The sequence below is a fragment of the Limanda limanda genome, chromosome 6, assembly GCF_963576545.1.
Source record: "Limanda limanda chromosome 6, fLimLim1.1, whole genome shotgun sequence".
Lineage (NCBI taxonomy): Eukaryota > Metazoa > Chordata > Actinopteri > Pleuronectiformes > Pleuronectidae > Limanda > Limanda limanda.
The window spans coordinates 10,674,988-10,693,969 of record NC_083641.1 but is presented as its reverse complement, the minus strand read 5'-3'; the positions used below and the strand labels follow the sequence as shown (position 1 = coordinate 10,693,969).

The 18,982-nt window shown below is 43.6% G+C and overlaps 3 protein-coding genes across 3 annotated transcripts; 1 reads left to right on the top strand and 2 right to left on the bottom strand.

Moving 5' to 3' along the window:
• Positions 1-970: 970 nt before the first annotated feature.
• Positions 971-5,516, bottom strand: sarm1 (sterile alpha and TIR motif containing 1). Its single transcript, XM_061073624.1, has 9 exons — positions 5,454-5,516; positions 4,462-4,935; positions 2,949-3,567; positions 2,643-2,855; positions 2,462-2,553; positions 2,045-2,371; positions 1,725-1,914; positions 1,397-1,518; positions 971-1,151 (listed from the first exon to the last, which is right to left on the bottom strand). The coding sequence occupies exons 2-9, from the start codon at positions 4,926-4,928 to the stop codon at positions 1,040-1,042; spliced, it is 2,142 nt and encodes a 713-aa protein (XP_060929607.1). The 5' UTR covers positions 4,929-4,935; positions 5,454-5,516; the 3' UTR covers positions 971-1,039.
• A 973-nt stretch (positions 5,517-6,489) lies between these two features.
• On the top strand, positions 6,490-11,316 carry vtna (vitronectin a). Its single transcript, XM_061072432.1, has 8 exons — positions 6,490-6,584; positions 6,772-6,891; positions 7,019-7,462; positions 7,570-7,709; positions 7,799-7,955; positions 8,081-8,233; positions 8,324-8,899; positions 10,441-11,316. The coding sequence occupies exons 1-8, from the start codon at positions 6,530-6,532 to the stop codon at positions 10,557-10,559; spliced, it is 1,764 nt and encodes a 587-aa protein (XP_060928415.1). The 5' UTR covers positions 6,490-6,529; the 3' UTR covers positions 10,560-11,316.
• On the bottom strand, positions 10,939-18,896 carry scarf1 (scavenger receptor class F, member 1). Its single transcript, XM_061072430.1, has 11 exons — positions 18,630-18,896; positions 17,984-18,045; positions 17,697-17,798; positions 16,374-16,914; positions 16,070-16,288; positions 15,283-15,411; positions 14,249-14,355; positions 14,034-14,145; positions 13,657-13,781; positions 13,279-13,416; positions 10,939-13,162 (listed from the first exon to the last, which is right to left on the bottom strand). Exons 1-11 carry the CDS (start codon positions 18,728-18,730, stop codon positions 12,063-12,065), a joined length of 2,736 nt encoding a protein of 911 aa, XP_060928413.1. The 5' UTR covers positions 18,731-18,896; the 3' UTR covers positions 10,939-12,062.
• Positions 18,897-18,982: the final 86 nt, after the last annotated feature.

Genomic DNA, 18,982 nt, shown 5'->3' with positions numbered 1-18,982 from the left:
TAATTTGCAAATATTTCATCATGTCTTTATTTCAGCATCAATAAAGAAGGATGTTTTTTTGTCAGTTTTGATGTTCGATCGTCACAGGTGTACAGCAACAGCAGTTATCCACCGCTTGTCTTATATATTTTCACAAACCTTGGTGTTTGTGTCATATTTCTGGATTTCTTCTATTGAATACACTTACATACTTGCAAGGATGAAATATCAACTGCAAAAGCAGATTGGTAATTACTCAACAGACTTAACACTGGCAGATAAAACCTCAAGTCAACTGAATTAATTACAGTGTTAGGTATTGCGTTTCTGTGTTGCAACAAGTGAGGAAAACACTGTAAAACAAATTAGGTCATAATTTTCCAGGAGTTACCATTTCATGATTGCTTGTGATCTTATCTACTTTTACAGAGAAAAGGAAGCATTTAATACTATACGCATGTATTTCTTTGCCTGTACACTCATTACATCTGTTTGGTTAAATTAGGCGTGCACTTATAGCGTGTTACTCATATTTTGTACAAAAATGCTTTCATTGGACATTTAATCCATCGTAGAGACTCTGATCATGAAATCACTTCAATGCAAGGAAGGGTTTCTTTTTTGCCACAACCCAAACTTAAGAACAAAACACACACGTCATATGAATGTTGTATGAGACTTGATCAGAAGATGGATCTCTGTACTTTTATGAGAATGTCAGTGTCAGTGGAAGCCTCAGAAATTATTAATAATGATGTTGCTGGGTGTCATTGACAGCTGATCTATCACAGTTGTTTTCCTGAGAAACAGAAGGCGTACCTGAATATACATATACGGCAGTATGATACTAACATTAAAGGCTTTGAGTTTATTATATACAATGTGAACTACCTTTTTCAATTCTGTGTATTGTTTGCAATATATTTAGTCTAATTATATTAGCACATCAAATTCGCTTCACATGCATTTGGGCAGAGCAAGGGAAGCTGCCGACCAGTTCACCCTGGGCCATGTGGAATTTGGCATCATTGAAATTTATTATAGCTGCGTTTATGTCAGTTTATTTATTGTTCTGCTCTTTGGAGGTGTCTGGGCCGTCGATTTGGTCCGTGCATCCTTTCAGAAAGCGAAGGATCTTCTCGACGGAGGCCTCCTGATACTCGTGGGACCATCTGTGTCAAAAGAAGGTAACAGGCATTTGATGATTTGAAGATGAATCAGTTGTCTATGATGGATTTTACAGATCTGCTAAACATCAATCACAAACAATAGAAGGTTAAAACTTGGTTTGATAAAATATTCACTTGAGGAATCTGAGGCGTTGAAAGATTAACAACATATCTATTAAATAAGTTTCACTTAACATGGTGAATACCAGAATGAACAGCCACAAATAGACAGTAAATCTCTTACTCACTTGACACCATTGAATTTGAGAACCGATCTCATGTCCTCTGGCAGAGACATGGCATCTGGCCATGCAAAATTATCTATGACAGGGATTATGGTCTTCTTTCCAGCCAAGGCCGTGACTATCTCCTGCAAAGTAAATGATCATTTTACAGTCTATGAGCTACTGAATTTAAAGACATGTTAAAGCACCGTTCAAAAATCTGATGTGGTTTATTCCAACTAATACTATTCAGATGTGATATCAACATAAATGTGGATTATCTTGATTGAGGCATTTAAACAAAAATTAAATAAAAGGAGTACCAACATTTAGAGAATGAAAAACTACTGACCTTATGCACCCAATCCTTCATGTCAGTATCCCCCATGCACTTGTCAAGTGCGTTGGCCGACAGGACCAGGATGAAGTTGCTAGCTCGCTGGACGCTCTGGATCAGCTTGTCGTCAAATTTCCCGGCCTCCAGTTTCTCCACATCTATGAAGACGCTGTATCCTCGAACCTGCAGGTGAACCTTCAGAAGGCTTGGACCAGGGTAGAAGGAAATGATGAATGAATAAACACTGAATTTTCAATCCCACACTTTTAAACTGGCTTCAATTGAGCTATTTTCTCATCCTGAATCACCTCCTCCAGTCCTGATTCAGTTCTTACCTGGCCAGCTGGGAGCCGGTGGTCCGACGGTAGCTTATGAACACGTCGGGGCCTGCAGGCTGGGCGTCTGTATGGCAGGGCTGTGAAGGCTGGCGACTGGCAGATAGTACCTTGGCTCTGTGTACTCCGTTGTTGATGTTGCAGTCATACTGTAGCTGCTGATCGGTCAGTTTCTGGAAGTTATCGCGATCCACGCCTGACTGGACCAGACCGTAGGTGTACTGACGGAAGCGAGGGTCCACCTCAACTAACCAGTCAGCCATGTTGTTTGGGTCACATGTGGAGTAGTTGGCATATGTTTTCAATACACGCAGATCCCTCAGAAATCTGGAGAGGGTAATAGAAAATGTGAAGAAGAAGTAGAAGAAGAAGACAGGTTTTGCTCCGATTGTGTGTTAAAGAGTTTTCACCACTTGCCTTTTTCGAGTGAGGCCTGCGGTCATTCCCAGGTCACTGCTCAGATCCTGGTCTGTGATGTTCAGCAGGAGGTCTCCGTCCACTTGCATCTCCTACATGACAAGATCGAGAACTATGTTATGTAGGACAGATGTTGTTGTAAAGGATGAATGGATCTACGACTCTTCTTTATCCGACTCACCTTGAAACGGTCACAGTAGGCACTGAACCCAACCTGCTGTAGCCACTTCTGCACCTCACAGTTTTTCCAGTTTGGAACACACGGCAGGATGCGATTTGGAACTTCCTCGTTCATCATTCTCAGTGCCCGTTTGGCGAGGGAACAGGCTGTACCATTAGTGGAGTACATGGCGATTCTTTTTAGGCCCTGCACTGCTCCGATCTCTTGAAATATCTCGGAACAGAAGACAAAACTTATTCACAACAAAGTTACCAGACAGTGCAAGCTAAAATGTCGAGTTCTATGGAAAGCGGGCTTTGGTTGTACCTTAGTGTTGCGCTGACGAGACTTGATGCTGGTCTCGACACAAAAGTAAAAGGCTGCAATGCACTTTCCCTCCGGTCTTGTGCCATCCAGTAAAGGCAGAAAGTGCTGCAGATCAGATGCTGTCCTCCCCTGCATGCAGTCTGCTCTGTCCAATAGATTGCGGGCAAAGGCATCAGGATCCAAGGAAGCAATGAACGGCTCCACCAGCTCCAAGGTCCCAGATTTCACCACCTCCTTCTCAATTTCTTTGTTTGCGGCCAACACAGTCACAGCCAGGCATGCATGGAACCGAATAAGTTCGTCCTCTTTGGAGAAAGCCAGAGGGAAAAGCCATTCAGCCACCTGTTTTTCGATCATCAGTCGCTGGCAGCGGTGTCCCCCGTACATGGCACAGTTAGCCAGGGCCACAGCACAGTGTCTCAGCACGGTGGGATCCGTGCCCCGGCACCAGAAGAGAAGGGCATCCAGGGCGCCATTGGAGATGAGGTGGACAGACGTCTCCTCGGTGTGTTTGAACATGTGCTCCAGGATCCCAGAGACGCTGCGAGCAAGCTGGGCATCTGCATGCTGTCGAGTCAGGTTTAGGATAACCCCCAGTCCGATACGAGCAACGTAATCTCTGTCGACAGAAATGTGTACATGATGGCAATACATGAATCACACAAACTTGTAGATGAGTGTAGAATTACATCAATTCATAATGGTCATTAGATGGAACAGGTATTGAGTTAAAAACCAGCGGGTGCAGAAACAGTTAGTGATGTGATTTGTTGATCAAAAGACTATTTTGACAATTTGACAAGATTAGAATTTTTAACAATGAGGATTTGTTGCTTTTCTGTTTTGTGTTCATTGTTGATTGAATATATTTAGTTTTAGGTTTGAGAAAATAAATTAGAAGAGGCCAGTATTACCTTTTAAGGACATTTTGAAAACTAAACAAAGATTAACTAAAAGAGAATAAAAATAAAACTTTAGATCAACTGATAGTTAAAATGAGCTGTAAAGCCAACGTAGCAGGTTTGCACAAAAACAAATACTGCCTAAATGATTGTATTATTGAACTTTCCCCTTCATCATCACTCCCAGGCATTTTGCTTTAGAGGAATTGAAAGAGGAAATAATAGATGCCACTACCTGTATTTATTGCTAACATTTGATTACATGAGCTTACTGTCCTTCTGGCAAATAGTTTAAGCTTGTTAACTTTTTTATCTCCCAAAATTGTGATCACAAAACAAAATACTGCCTGAAACATTTATAAATCTTGCAATATCAAACTTTCGTTGGGACGTTGTTGAGAGGTACATTTTTTGTTGCATATACAACAAAAGATTTAGTTCTACAGAGTAGCACCTAGTATGTTAGTGTTTTGCATCATATTTGAGTGTTTTTGATTTATTAATGTGCAAACACAGCACGTGTCTGACAACATAAATTAAACATTGATATTGTAATATTAATAATATATAGCTAAAGAGAGAGAACGGGTTCCATCGCAGAGGTGTTGTACCTGTTGTCTGAGATCAGTATCTGCTCCAGCAGTTTTGCAGACTCATAGATGATCTCCACAGAAGGTGTCTGGTGGAGTTGGAGCAGGAGCTCAAGGCCTCCCTCCAGCCGGACCCTGTTGCAGATCTCCTCGGCCACCTGGCGGCCCACGGAGGGCAGGACCCAGGACTCCTCCACCAGCTGGAAGATCTCCGCGATGCCCCGGCGGGTCTCCTCCGTATCGCAGGACTCTTTGGCCGACCTCAGCCTCCCGATGGCGGCTCGCAGGGCGGGGATCGAGACGCTCAGCGCCACCTGCACGTCGGCGCTGATGCCCGGGGACACCGGTCTCTGGTGGTCGGAGCCGGAGCCGCTCCTCCCTCTCTGCAGCCGGTTGACATAGTCCGGCACCGTGAGTCTTTCCGAGCTGAACATGTCGCAGAAATATCGACGGAGCCTCCACAGGAGTAGCGTCAGGGAGAGGAGCATCTACCGGCTGAAACAAGGGAGATCAGTGTCTCTGTGTGATGGTGGATCCAAGAACCTCTTCAATACAATACGATACAATGTTGCAGCTTGTTTGTTTACAAAGATGAGATGTAAAGCTCCTGTCAGTGAGATCCAGTAAACAGCCTCCTCCCAAAGGCCTCGGATGTAAATCACAGCTGACACATCTCATCACGCTGCATCCCTCACACCTAAGCAGCTCAGAGGATGTTCACAGTCACAGCTGCTGTTGTTTTTCTCTCGTACCAACGATCATTAGACATCAACGTAAACACATCCGTTTGAAGAACTGTGGTGAAAGAGGCCAGATCTCAGCACACTCAAACTGCAGAGACAGGGAGGTAGCCCTGCTTGTTTACCGGAAATAAAGCCTCTATCGTTTGTTTCTGTTCAGAAGTTTAGCAGACAAAGACCCTGTCTTCATCACATGTAGGGTTTCATTCCACCGCATTAGAGGAAGCGTCTTGTTTCACGTAAAAATACGAAATGTAGCAGCACCTGACCTACCGCATCTTCAGGTCAGCATCCGCATCTCCAGGTCAGCATCCGCATCTTCTTTTGGGGTCTGCTCCGCCCACTGGCTTCTCACACTGCCGGCTATGTACAAGAAAAGAAGCGCACCATCCTCCCTGCAGCAAGGCCGGTCAGAACAGGCTCATTGTGAGGACCGCCACCTGCTGGAGGAGCTGGGGAATAGCCCATGAATTAGGTTGGAACCATAGACTGTATATGGTTGGAACGTGTGAGGAGATGAAGCTAGAATGGCACTAGGTTGAGTGCATATAGGTACCTCCACCAAAGAACACAACAGCCACCTTGTGAAACCACATCTAAAGTCACTAGATCTAGATTTCCATTTTTATCCGCGCAAATTTGCACACACTTGTAAAAACCTGTCCCCAAAACATTTTTATTTTAATCAAGATCCCAAATGTTCTTGGAGAAATGCATCGGAAATGTTTTAAAACGCCCATAAGAGAGTGAAAAAGTATTCCTGGATCCGCCTCCTGATCTAGATTCATGCCAAAGTTTTGTGGTAATTCGTCAGCAGTTTTTGATTAATACTTAAAAACAAGCAAACAAACAGACAGTGGGGGAAACATTGCCTCATACCATACCTTGGTAAACTTGGTAAAAGGTTTTAACAAACTAAACAAACAGATTTAGTTGGTAGCACACAAATTAATTAAGTTTGCTCTCAGTAAAGTTAACAGTTAATAGGCCTACTATCACAATTAATATATTTTTTATTTGAGTAAGTTTAATTAATTTGTGTGTAACCAGTATTTGTAATTTTTGATATCCGAAAACATTCACCTACTTGATTTTAAGATGAAAATGCAGTAATTCCCTATTATAAATTCAAAAGTTGAGCGTTCAAAGTTCAACAGACGATCATGTGGCTAAAAACGTTTGTTTCCTGCTGAGCTCTTTTTTTCTGTCTGTTTATTCAGTGGAAAAAGAGGTTTGCCAATGAGATTAGTAAACAAGGATGTGGGGTGACTGACACATGTTTCCAATGATTGGGAGCACACAGTCCACCATTACTTTCTCAGTCTGTCCTCACACACAGCAGAGGCAACATGAGGCTGCAGGTCGTCCTGCTCGTTCTGCTCGCTCACCCCTTTGCTGCTGAAGGTAAGTACAACATGTTTTATCTGATTTATAGTTAACAAAGTTATTTTTTTGAATTAAGAGCAACATTCCCATGACCTTTATTATCCAAATAATGAAGTTCATTACTTCAGAAGAACAATACAGAAGATGCAGTATAAAAACACATCAAGTAGGATACAGTTTTCTTCAACTTTCATCTTGTCTTAAGAGTCGTGTATGGATCGCTGTGAGAATGGTTTCGACTCTGAGAGGAAGTGTCAGTGTGACTCAATGTGCAAGTATTACAGGAGCTGCTGCTCTGACTTCGAGGTGACCTGTGGGATGATGAGTAAGAAACCTCTCTGCTTTGTTTGTTCAAAATACATTACATTACAGAACTACAAAAAAAATACAGTCATTAGTCAAAACCTTGCAGCAAACAATGGTCAGTGATGTCATTTTCATCCTCCCTTCAGCTCGTGGAGACACGTTTTTGTCTCCAGAGGATGCTGATGAAGATGAGGTGGTGGAAGGCACTACTTCTTCCCCCGGACGTTCAACACAGTCTTTTACCACAGCTGGTCATCAGCTGAAGCCCACGCGTGCGCCCATCTCTGACTTCAGACCACAGGGGCCTCCAGAATCCACACTAGACATGACCAAACCACCACGACTGATCGATACCATATTTGAGAGAGTCCCTGTCAGACAGCAGACACCCGCCTCAAACACTGTCCTCCCTAAGCAGAAGGTCCCCTTAACAACGGAACCCCCTAAGATTGATACAACAACTCAGATGACCACTGTACCCGTCACTACACGCACCACTGCAGCCCCCGACCCAGACGCTGAGGTCTGCAGTGGGAGGCCTTTTGACTCTTTCATGCAGCTTAAAAATGGTACCATCTTTGCCTTCAGAGGTGAGTGACTGGCAATATAACCCTCTAATACTCAAATGCAGTAATCTGATATTTGAAGCGCAAACCTGCCCTTTAATATAGGACTCTTAACCATGTGTGTTTTCTAGGGGACTACTTTTTTGAACTGAACCAGCAGTCGGTTGTGCCTGGTTATCCAAAGCTCATTAAGGACGTGTGGGGCATCGCCGGGCCAATCGATGCTGCTTTCACCCGCATCAACTGTCAAGGGAAGACCTACATCTTCAAGGTGGGGACACAGAAAATTATCTTTTCACTTTTCATCCGTGTGTCAGACTACCAAATATTTATGTTTTCATGCATGAAAACTTTAAACAGGGTAACAAGTACTGGAGGTTTGACAACGGCGTACTGGACGATGACTATCCTCGAGATATCAGCGTGGGCTTTGACAAAATTCCCGATCACGTGGACGCAGCGTTTTCCCTCCCTGCCTCTGGTCATCACGGACGAGAGAGAGTCTATTTTTTCAAAGGTACGGCCACATATTCCACAATTTGGTGGATGAACACTTGATACTGTTGAAAATCAAACATAACGTACATTTATAAAGTGCTCAAAGATTTTCATCTGAAGATGGTCTCTTGTTGGTTTCTCCAGCGGATCAGTACTACATGTATGAGTTCTTGCACCAGCCGTCTCACGAGGAGTGTATCACCATGTCTGAGAGGTCTCCGTCCATGCTGTTCAGACGCTACACTGACATGTACTCCAACGTTTATGAAAGTTTCTTCAGCGAACTCTACTCTGACTGTGAGTTGTGCTGTTGTGAATCACTTGTGTGTGTCTGGATTTGAGGCACTTGTCATGTTCACAGCTTAATGTTTTTCCAACCTTCTGCAGTGCCTCAGCATCATAGCAATCACCACTTTATTGACAAAGACTGGAAGGGCCTCAAGTCTCCGGTGGATGCTGCCATGGCAGGAAGGATCTATGTGACTCCTTTGAGGTCGTTACGCCGTGACAGCTATGGCCAGGACCGGCAGTGGGATCAGCAGTACAGACAACAGTGGGAACAGCAGAACAGACAACAGTTGGATCAGAAGTACAGACAACAGTGGGATCAGCAGTACAGACAACAGTGGGATCAGCAGAACAGACAACAGTGGGATCAGCAGAACAGACAACAGTGGGGTCGTGGGAGGCAAAGCCGTTCACCCGTCTGGGGCTCCATGGCTGAGCAGGGCAGGAACATGGGTCAGGACTTTGCTGCCAAGGGGATGGAAATGGGTCTTCAGTTGGCAGAGAGAAGGATGGAAATGGAGGAGCGGCTTGGACGAGGCAGGGACAGAGAGTGGGCCCAGGAGGGGGACCGATACCCGCAGAACAACAGAGGCAATTCCGACTCCAGAAATGAAAGGAGGCCCTTGGAGAGAGCGAGGGCAATTCCCATTCAGAGCGTCTTCTTCTTTAAAGGAGGTAAGTCAGCAGAGGAAATGAACATTAACAGAGAAATTCCGGTTAGGAATAATCAGACAGAACAGTTCAACAAACTATTTACTATTTATTCACTTAACGCATTACCACGGTCCTAAGTGAATGCCAGTCAATCCCTGAGAAAACAATTAGGCCTTCTGCTAATGATTAGTTCCATTATTGATTGGTTAACAAACTGCTTAGTCCTTGAAATTTCTAAATGTCAGATAATCGAGTGCCCAACAGGTCGCCTGGTAGAGCGGGTACCCCATGTTCAGAGGCTTGGGTGGTCCCGCAGCAGCCACAAATTAAGTTCTGACCCCCAGTTGCATGTCTTCCCTGTTCTTAACATCTTCACACACTCTGTCCTGTCAAATAAAGACTTAAAGCCCAAAAATGTCAGAAAACCCAACAAGGGTCCACAACCTAGATATCTAATTTATCAGTGCTATATAACTGAGAGAACCAATTTAACGACACATATGAGAACCTTTAATATTTTTACCTTCTGCCAAGAAGATTGTTTTCACCTCTGTTCTATTGTTATTTGGTTTGTTGTGATCAAGATTACGTAAAACTACTGCACGGTTTACCACAAAACCCGGTGGAAGGACGGGGTACTGGTCAGAGAGTAACCCATCAAATGTTGGGGCAGATTCAAGAATTTCTGTTGCACTTTCTCTAAGGTTGCGATATACTGTAGGGCATTTTTCAACTTTTTTGTCCATTTGTCAGAGAATAATTATTGGATTTTGATGAAAAAAATCATGCATGTTTATGGGGCTGATATTTGAGTTTTTTGCATGAGGTTTCATAAGGGGACTGTTGGGCCTTGGCAGAGCATCTGAGTGCCATTCTAATTGTTTAATAAATAACTTTCGTTTATACAAACAGGATATGATAAGCTGTCCACAACATGTCCCATGAGTATTTGCCGCTGGCGTTCAATTAAAGCCTCATGGGATCTGTAATCAAATCAAATCGTAATCTTCCTTTATTTGTTGAATGAGGATATTAATTTGGTCAGATGTGCATGGAAACCATGCATGGAAAGATACCAAAGCAAAATGTTTATGGTGTCATAACATCACCCTTCCTCCATACCAACAAATCCAAAATGCCTCTTTCTGAGTCACACAAAGTCCCCCATGCAGAACGTCCCGTAGCTTTGACCGAAAATAAGAGCTAAAAGGTGAAATAATGTACATAGTACGTATGGTTAAATGTGGTCAAAGGTAACCACTGTGTTATCTCTGTGTAGGTTCCCATGTAACCCCAATAACATTATTTCAGCTTTGTTCAGTTAGAGTCACAGACGACAGCTGACAGACGAGGCAGGAACTCAGTAATTTAATAAAAAGTTCATCCAGACACTTTCCCCGGCTCTGTCTCACCACACCAAAGTTATTATAACTGGTTTCACATGCTGTGTATTAGTCCACATGACAAAGAAACAGATGCTTGAAATAACTGGTTTAACCCTTAAAACCAGTTATAGCTCCAGACAGAATGAATGATTGTCTTGTTTTGTGTGCTTTCTATAGATAAATACTACAGAGTGGACCTCAGCACCAAGAGAGTTGACCCCGCTGTTCCTCCATATCCCAGATCCATCGCCCAGTACTGGCTCGGCTGCTCAAAAACCAGTAGAACAGAGAAGTAGTTGTTTCAAATGTCTATATTGATACATTTGTGTACAGCAGGATCCAGATGAGCGGTGTTCACTTTGATATCTGTGTCAGTGTGTTCCGTGTTACAAATAACTAGCTGCTCATTAACTTTAGAAAATATTGATCTGTGAAAGTCCACATGCTCCTTGTTGTGGCCAAAGTTCAGCAGGTGGGTTTTCTGTATGCTGCAGGTCATCACTTCACCTACTTCATCGAACACAACCACTCGGATATAAGAAAAACTATGTTTATATGTAACATTTGAAAGGTTTAATGTTTTATACATTTACAGCTTTTCATTTAAGTCTCCAGTGTGGTAATAATTGAGGAGTGTGTTACACTGCCTCCATTCAAAGACTCACAAAGAATCACTGATGTTTTTTTTTTTATTCTTTGGTTATTAATTGTAAACATATATACAGTGACATATAATAAAACAATAAGGGCAGGGCAGGAGGGGTCATATAATTTGAGTAAAAGAAAAGTTATTATGTTTTCACACAGCAGAAATTTGACATCACATCAGAGGTCAGAGTGCAGTGACAGCTGGCCTCATGCTCGAGGACACAAAAACATTTTTACAATTCCAATTTTATCACATTACTGATTAGTGCAACAGAGCAAAATTGAACACTATAATGCATTGACAGAATGAAGCAGGTAAATGTTACTGTTTTTTGTCTACAGGACATTCTTTGTACGGAGACACATATGTTCTTATTTGTTTCAATAAAACATCAGCAAATCTCATTCAGTGTGATCACTTTCATATAATGGCACACATTTCTCCACAGCTTATATTTGGGTCATTTGTTTCGGATGGCTGGTGCTCAGTAGGTAAAGCAGGTCATCTACTAACCAGAAGGTTAATGGTTTGATCCCTGTCTCCTCCGATCTGCATGCTGGAATGTCATCGGGCAACACACTGAATCCTACATTACCCTTTAATTGTTAGCCATGTGTGATAGAAAAACTGTCATCTATCGAAGCATGTGAATATGACTTTTGATATGAAAAACTCTCTGTAAATACAACCCATTTGTTCTCATCCTTCTGTTATAATCCAGACAGTAGGTGCTTGACATTCTCTACTCTCCAGGCTTAATGTTTTTCTCTTCACACAAAGCCCCAGATATTACAGTACTTGTTTGTATACACTTAACACAACACTGGTGCAAATACAAGCAAAACATTTCACATGAAAATAGAGGTGATAAATGCAACAAGTGGTTTCTTGAAATTATCCAAATACCACACCTGATACTCTTTAGTATTTGTGTTCTACCCTAACTATATATTTATTCATGTTTATTCTATATTCTCTATGCAAATGCTTGCTGCATTTATATCCTGATGTAAGCTGCACTTTTACATAACTGTTAAACAGGATTACACCATAATTCAAGAATCCATGGTCTGCTAACTGAAATCGACATTGGTAAAATAAATTTGCATCTGTTAGAATCATACCTGCTGATGACGTGGTTCGTCAGAGGTCACAAGTTGTTAATCAGAACATTTTCATAGCAGGGCTCATCATTCCCACTGCCCACCGCTCCTTCGTTGGTGATGACCTCTGTGAGACTTGCAGCGTCTCCTGCCGGTCCCACAGTAAAGTAGTTGCTCTCAGTCTTTCCTGAACCGGAGTCCTCATCCTCAGCCCTCAGCCCTGGGTCAGATGCAGCCAGTTCTGGCACGCTCTTCAAAATGGACAGCGGTCGTTTGGGGGTGCCACTCTCTGACTGTGAAACTTCACTAAGGGCCACTGTGTCAGAGGAGTTGTGGGAAGCATGCTTCCGCCTGATAGGTTTACAAATGGCAACCTCCCCTCCAGACGGCCCTCCCTCCTCCCACACACTCGCCCGAACTCCAAGCTTTCGTCTGAGTGGTTTGGTGATCCCCTCACCTCCCTTCGATTTGGACTTGCCAGGCTCCTGCTCTTTTTGTCTCTGAAGGCTGCCGAGTCTTCGCAGCATGGCTTGAACAGGGCCTTCAGAGCTCGTATCTGAGACGGGTCGCCCTGCTTTACCCACTGTCACGTACACTGTGGTGACTTTATTTAAAACCCCGGCCTGAGCATCACAGCCAGATGTTTGCGGCAGGTTCCCTTTATGTGCAGCCGGGTTGGAGTTAGTCCGTCTTCTTCCCGCTGAGCTTGGGACCTGCGAGGAGGCTCGGGATGAGGTTCTGTCTACTTCCTGGTTGACTGCCTCACAGCCTGACTCCTGGTTGTCTGTAGCCTGCTCATCCACTTCCTCCTCTTCCTTTTCCTCGCCCTCTGCTGCATCCTCGTCCCCAGGTTTAGCAGCACCTCCCTGGCTTTGAAGGGCCGAGAGCATCAAAACTCCCCAGGTGGATTTGGGTTTGTTGCGAAGGAGAGCGCCAGGCTCCTGAGCGGAGCCGCGGCGCTCTTTGGGGCTGAAGCGGGTGCCCTCTGCAAAAGAGACAGACGGCCGCTTGTACTTGGCGATGCTGGAGGTGCGAGGGATGTTGAAGGGTGAGGTGATGTCCTCGCAGCTGAAGCCTGATGGGTCCAGGAACATGTTACATTTTGAGCTCATCTCCTGGAACTCGCCGCCTGCCAAGGCTGGGATGTCTGTCAAAGTGACATCCAGAAGGATGGAAATAAATGGGAAGTATATTAGTGATCAGTCCTTTTCGCCACTAAAAGAAGGCAATATAAAGTTAACTGAAAAGTATCCCCCCTCCTACCTTCTCTTGGAGGGACACAGTAGAGAGCTTCACCCTCCTCCTCATCACTGTCAAAGGTCGACCCATCGGTCACCCAGCCAGAGGACGGTGGCTCAATGAAGCTGTGGTTGAAGTTCAGCTCTGGGTCATGGTGAGATACTGTGTGTGTGGCATAAAAATAGATTCAATAATATAAAAGGTAACCTATAGTCAAATCCAGACAGGGCTTATCTAAGTACTATGTGTCTCACCTCTGTGTGTTAGCCTTCACTGCCCAGTGCCCATGCACACGCTTCATGATAATCAGAGGTTAATGGGGATTTGTAACATGGTCTGTCCTGTGCAATGGGGTAAGGGATTCTGTATATGTACAGCTTTGAATGAAGGTGTATTACTTACCGGTGACACGAGGCAGACCTGAGGACCAGTTAGAGATACATGGCAGAGCAGCACTGATGTTTGCCAGGACGCTGTAGACGTGATATTTCATCCGAACAGACAAACCTCCGTCAGCCACAGCCGCCCTAAGAGGAAGGTTTATGAAGTGAGAGTTTTGCACTACAGCACAGTGCCACAGCTACATTTGTTTTGATTGTAATAATACAGTAACAAGCGTTTTTACACATATTACACGTATGTTACACAAAATATAAAGCTAGCTATTCTGCTGCCGCTGAACACCTGTAGTACTCAAGTAGAATCAGCAGAGTTTGGAGCGGAGGATTGTGTATAGAAATCTGTGACGAAATTATTTTAAACGTGAGTGAGGTACAGACCTGTCTTTGCTGTCAACAGGGCCTCCTCCACAACACAAACAGCAGCAGAGCACAGCTAACAGCAGCAGGAGCAAAGGGACCAACACTCCTGCAAGTACAGCACTCCTGCCACCTGACACATACACACACACACACACACACACATCATTTGACACATGGATGGATGGATAGACAGATGTTAATGGATGGATGGATGGATGGATGGATAGACGTACTGTTGGGGCAGACTCCAGTGACTGGGTGGCAGTGGACCTCCTCACCACAGTCACACACAGAGGAGCAGTTGAGGCCGAACTGCACAGCAGAGCAGCTGCTGTTACAGCTGGAAACAACAGAGAATCACATCATTACATGTAATCACCACAGCAATCAAACCTAAAACCCTGCATACACAGCTTGCTAAAAATACTGCAATGACTCATAAACACTGTGACCTCATAGAGAGAAAAATGAAAGGAACCATTACAGAGGGTTCTGTATGTTTTAACCTAGTAACCTCAAATGGTATACTCCTAACAACAACATTACTGCCAAGTACTATGTTTAAATTACTTAGATTATATCACTGGTTGGTTTGAAAATTCCCCTCATTCAGGTTTGAGAATACAACAAATATTTCTCATTTGTTTACAGTCTCTCCTCTGGGTTTGAGTTTATGCTTCTAGCTGTATTACCTGAGACAGTAACCTACATTAAGCTACCATACAAATGGAATTATAGTGGCTAATGGGTTAAATCAAGTATGTCTCAATGAGGGTTAAACAGTGTAGACTAGACCAACTGACAAAGGCGACAGAAACCTGGAGTTGAGATATAAATTAAAGTTTGAAAGCTTCTTTTTTGTAACAGCTGTAGGTGTTGAAAAATCTTAACGCTATGCTTTAAAGATGATTGTCCTGCTGGAAAGATAGCTTAGCTTTTAGTTGTTCGTAGGACTAGTTTACCTGGTGCTTTATCCTGCCCACTACAGTTACATTTCATGACTACTTTATTTATGTTATGTAACTAAACTAAATATCTGAGCTTTTGGACGAACAAAACTTAAACTCAACTAACCTGTGTGTGTGTGTGTGTGTGTGTGTGTGTGTGTGTGTGTGTGTGTGTGTGTGTGTGTGTGTGTGTGTGTGTGTGTGTGTGTGTGTGTGTGTGTGTGTGTGTGCGCATGTGCGTGTCTCTGTGTGTTTGGGCATGTTGGAAGTGACACCATAACCCTGTCCGAAACGAACACAAACACTTCTGTAACTCTCACCTCTCTCCCTGAAAGCCTGGCTGACAGACACATCTTCCTGTCACGTGACTGCAGTTACCATGGAAACAAGGGCTGCACAGGAAGCGGCAGTCTTCTCCGAACATCCTGTCAGGGCAGGCCTCCTCACACCTGGGCAACAGAGAACAGTCACCAAAGACACTTAAAATAAACTGACTCACCTTTTGTAGATATTGTCCCACACTCTCATTTTATTGTCATAGTCCATAAAAAGTACACACTCTTTCTACTGGCTGCTTTTGAAATGTGAAGATGCATGCAAAGACATAAATAATACATACAAAATCAAACAAGAATCGTGGCGTTGTTTTTTTCATGTACAAAAGTACAATAAATACATAAGATGGAAAGGTTCCTTCTCTTCACAATCCACATCACAGGAAGTTATTTGCATTGACGTTATCAAGTTAAAACTTCCATGGAGAGATAATCCAATCCATCAATCACATGTGATTGATAAATAGAAAGGCAGTTATGAGGAGCTAGAGGTTGGATAGTTTTCACTATTTAATAACAACTACACAATAACAATAACTGAAAACACTTTCATTAATAATTAGTACCAAATCACATCAGCTTTTCTTGGAAATAGCCAAGTAGTTTGTATTTGGGGAACTATTCCAAAGGTTTCCAGGAAATAAGTTGAAAAATACTGGAACTTTACCAGTATCTGTGATTTGTTGGTAACAATCCACCATACAACCTTCAGTGTAACTTACACACAGTCTGGTCACACATGCTCACATATGCTTTAAACCTATGTGCACACCTGAGTCCTGTCCATCCGGGGTCACACCTCCAACATTCCCCTGTCTTTGGGTCACATGGTTCGTTGTTCCTGCAATGTGGACACTTCTCCTGGCAGCCGTCACCGTAAAAACCAGACGGGCACGGGCGGTCGCACTGTGTCCCGTTCCAGCCGGGTTCACAGGCGGCGCAGGCCCCGTCAGTGGCAGAGCAGAGCTGGTTGTCTCTACAGAAACCACAGCTGAGGACAGACCAGATAGAGTCTATCAGTATATCCCGCAAGCTCGAGATAATAGAAACACACATAATCTAACTGTTGCACCTACCTCATTTTACACCCACTGCCAAACTTTCCAGATTCACAGGGCTGGTTACAGTAGCCACCCTGGTACCCCGGGTGGCACAGGCACTGCCCGTTACCAGGGTCACAGCTGCTGTGTGTGAGGTCACAGTTACATCGCCGGTCACAGCTGGGTCCCCACCAGCCTGCCTCACACTCACACACACCAGTCCTCTTATTACACAGCGACATGTGGCAGCTGCAGGTGACGGGGCATTTAAGCCCCCAGTGACCTCTCAGGCACTCGCAGCGACCTGTGAGCTGGTCGCACCCGGGGCCAACAGAGCCGTTGCTGACGCACTGGCACGGTTTGGAGCAGGTGGGCGTCCACCAGCCTTGGTCGCAGGTGCAGTTCCCGTAGCTGGGGTGGCAGTGGCCATGGCGGGTGCACTTGCATGGGTACTGGCACAGCGGACCCCAGCGATTGGGGTTGCAGGTGCACTCACCTGTGACAGGGTTACATCGGCCGTATGGGTGGCACCGACAGACCTGGCGACAGTCTGACGCCCAGAACTCAGGAGGACAGCCTGATAACAAACAAACAAAAACAAAAGCAGCATACAATTAATAAAAATACGAATAATTACTGTTAATACACACTCATACTGTACAAACATACTATAAATGTACATACACACTAATACTGTGAATATATGCTTGAACTATAAATACACTAAAACTGCAGATACTTACTAAAACTGTGTAACCACTGTATGAAGTGGGAGGATCTAACTAAGTACATTTACATTATTACATTTACAGTGCCTATGGAGACATTTTTCCTCTGAACCTCACATTTGGTTTCTCTTTTAATGATGTATGGTACAGGTGTCATAATAATATTTTTATTTTTATTTAAATGTTGATTCAGCTCAAAGCACTGCTTCCTGCTTGTATGCACAGTATTAAAGTAGCTCCAGCTCGAACTAATACAAAAGTAAAAATGTATTAAACAATGTATCATTCAGGGGTTGAATAAATACATTTACCTTTGAAACTTAAAGTACATCAAGCTGATAACACCTGTGTACTTTTAAAAAGTAAGGATTTTCAATTTACTTTTACTTGTAATTGAGTATTTTTTCAATTGCTGTTTTTGTAATTTCACTAAAGATAAAGATCTGAACACTTTTTTCTGGGTACCTATAAGAAACTACCAATATTAGTATAAAACTACTGGACCATCAACAGCAATGTCTTTTTTTCACAATCAAGCTTAAACCTATAGTGCAGTTTAATAAAACAACTTTTTAAACACATGCATTATTCAAATGATGCGGAACATCTTCTGCTGTTTAATGTAACTCACGTGTTTTGCAGTGAGCTCCGTAGAAGCCGGGTGGGCAGCGACACACTCCAGGGTACACACAGATCTCATCCTTTAGACAGGCCTGCTCACCCTCACACACAGCTACACACACACACACACACACACACACACAAAACACACACACAAACACACACACACACACACAAACACACACACACACACACACACACACACACATTTATAGAGCAAGGAAAATAAAGCCAAAATAGAGGCAGTGAAATTATTATTTCTCCGAACTGCTTTCCATTAGAACAGTTAAAACTCACGTATAATGCACTCGTTTCCCTCTTGACGCCATCCAGTGCAACAGACAAGGGCGGAGGGGTCTCTTGAAATATAGAAAACAACTGAATCAGTCTGACAAATATGATAGTGTATTGGAAAAATGAACTAAGTATGGTTGAAAACCTATGTTGTAGTTTAAAAGTAAGTTTTATGACCTATATCTACATACATATACAACCTGTCCAAATACTTTATGACCTGAACATTGTTATGGTCTGAACTGTGTATGACCCCAGTCCTCTTAAATAAGATCCTTGCATTTGACTGTCCTGCATCTTCACTCTGGAGACCCTAGACTCTCTGTGTTGATCCTTTCTGCAGAAAGTCCCTTTTAAATACACAAAGACAAATCTGGTGTTTCCACTCTCTTGTATTTCCAGATTTCCATCACAATAGACAAAAGAAAACCCTAGTAATAACACAAAGGTCAAAGTCGAACAATTCCTATAGTGAGAAAAACGTTGATGGCAGTAAAATGTGTGACAGGAACAGCACTTATATTCTCGTTTCTAGGGATGTCAACCTATTTTGGTCACAAGCTTCTGTAAGCGACAAGTTCCTGCTGTCATCACTAAACCAAAAAGTAAAGAGTCTACAGGTGTGAGTGAAGGTAAAGTTTGACTGCACCTGATACTGCTGCAGACGTTCTTCCCAGTAGGGTCCAGTGTGTGTGAGGATGACGACCAACAGCAGAGCAGAACACTCAAAGCTGTGAGGACAAACTCCATCTCCACGCCAGACCGCAACCAAAACCTGGAGCCGAAATTCTTTCTCGTCTGAATGTCCAGTCTGTTCCTGATTTCTGTCTTTCCTCTCCGTTTGTTCTCCTTCCAGTCAGGGCACAATAAGAGGCAGCTGTATCTCTCTGTCCTCCCACACCCTTCCCTCGCTCCCTCTCTTTCTCTCCTGTGAGTCGTCTTGCGGCCCCAGTGCAGCCAGAGAGGTCGAAGCCCCCAGGTTTCCTCTTCCCATTTCCTGGG

Coding starts and splice junctions, on each gene's coding strand:
- vtna (XM_061072432.1), top strand. CDS start 6,530: ATGAGGCTGCAGGTCGTCCTGCTCGTTCTGCTCGCTCACCCCTTTGCT. Junction 6,585..6,771: donor TCACCCCTTTGCTGCTGAAG/GTAAGTACAACA, acceptor TCTTGTCTTAAG/AGTCGTGTATGGATCGCTGT. Junction 8,900..10,440: donor CGTCTTCTTCTTTAAAGGAG/GTAAGTCAGCAG, acceptor TGCTTTCTATAG/ATAAATACTACAGAGTGGAC.
- sarm1 (XM_061073624.1), bottom strand. CDS start 4,928: ATGCTCCTCTCCCTGACGCTACTCCTGTGGAGGCTCCGTCGATATTTC. Junction 2,856..2,948: donor CTCGTCAGCGCAACACTAAG/GTACAACCAAAG, acceptor TTCTGTTCCGAG/ATATTTCAAGAGATCGGAGC. Junction 2,372..2,461: donor GCAGGCCTCACTCGAAAAAG/GCAAGTGGTGAA, acceptor TACCCTCTCCAG/ATTTCTGAGGGATCTGCGTG.
- scarf1 (XM_061072430.1), bottom strand. CDS start 18,730: ATGGAGTTTGTCCTCACAGCTTTGAGTGTTCTGCTCTGCTGTTGGTCG. Junction 15,412..16,069: donor CCCGGATGGACAGGACTCAG/GTGTGCACATAG, acceptor TCTGTTGCCCAG/GTGTGAGGAGGCCTGCCCTG. Junction 13,782..14,033: donor CCTGTTGACAGCAAAGACAG/GTCTGTACCTCA, acceptor CCTTCCTCTTAG/GGCGGCTGTGGCTGACGGAG.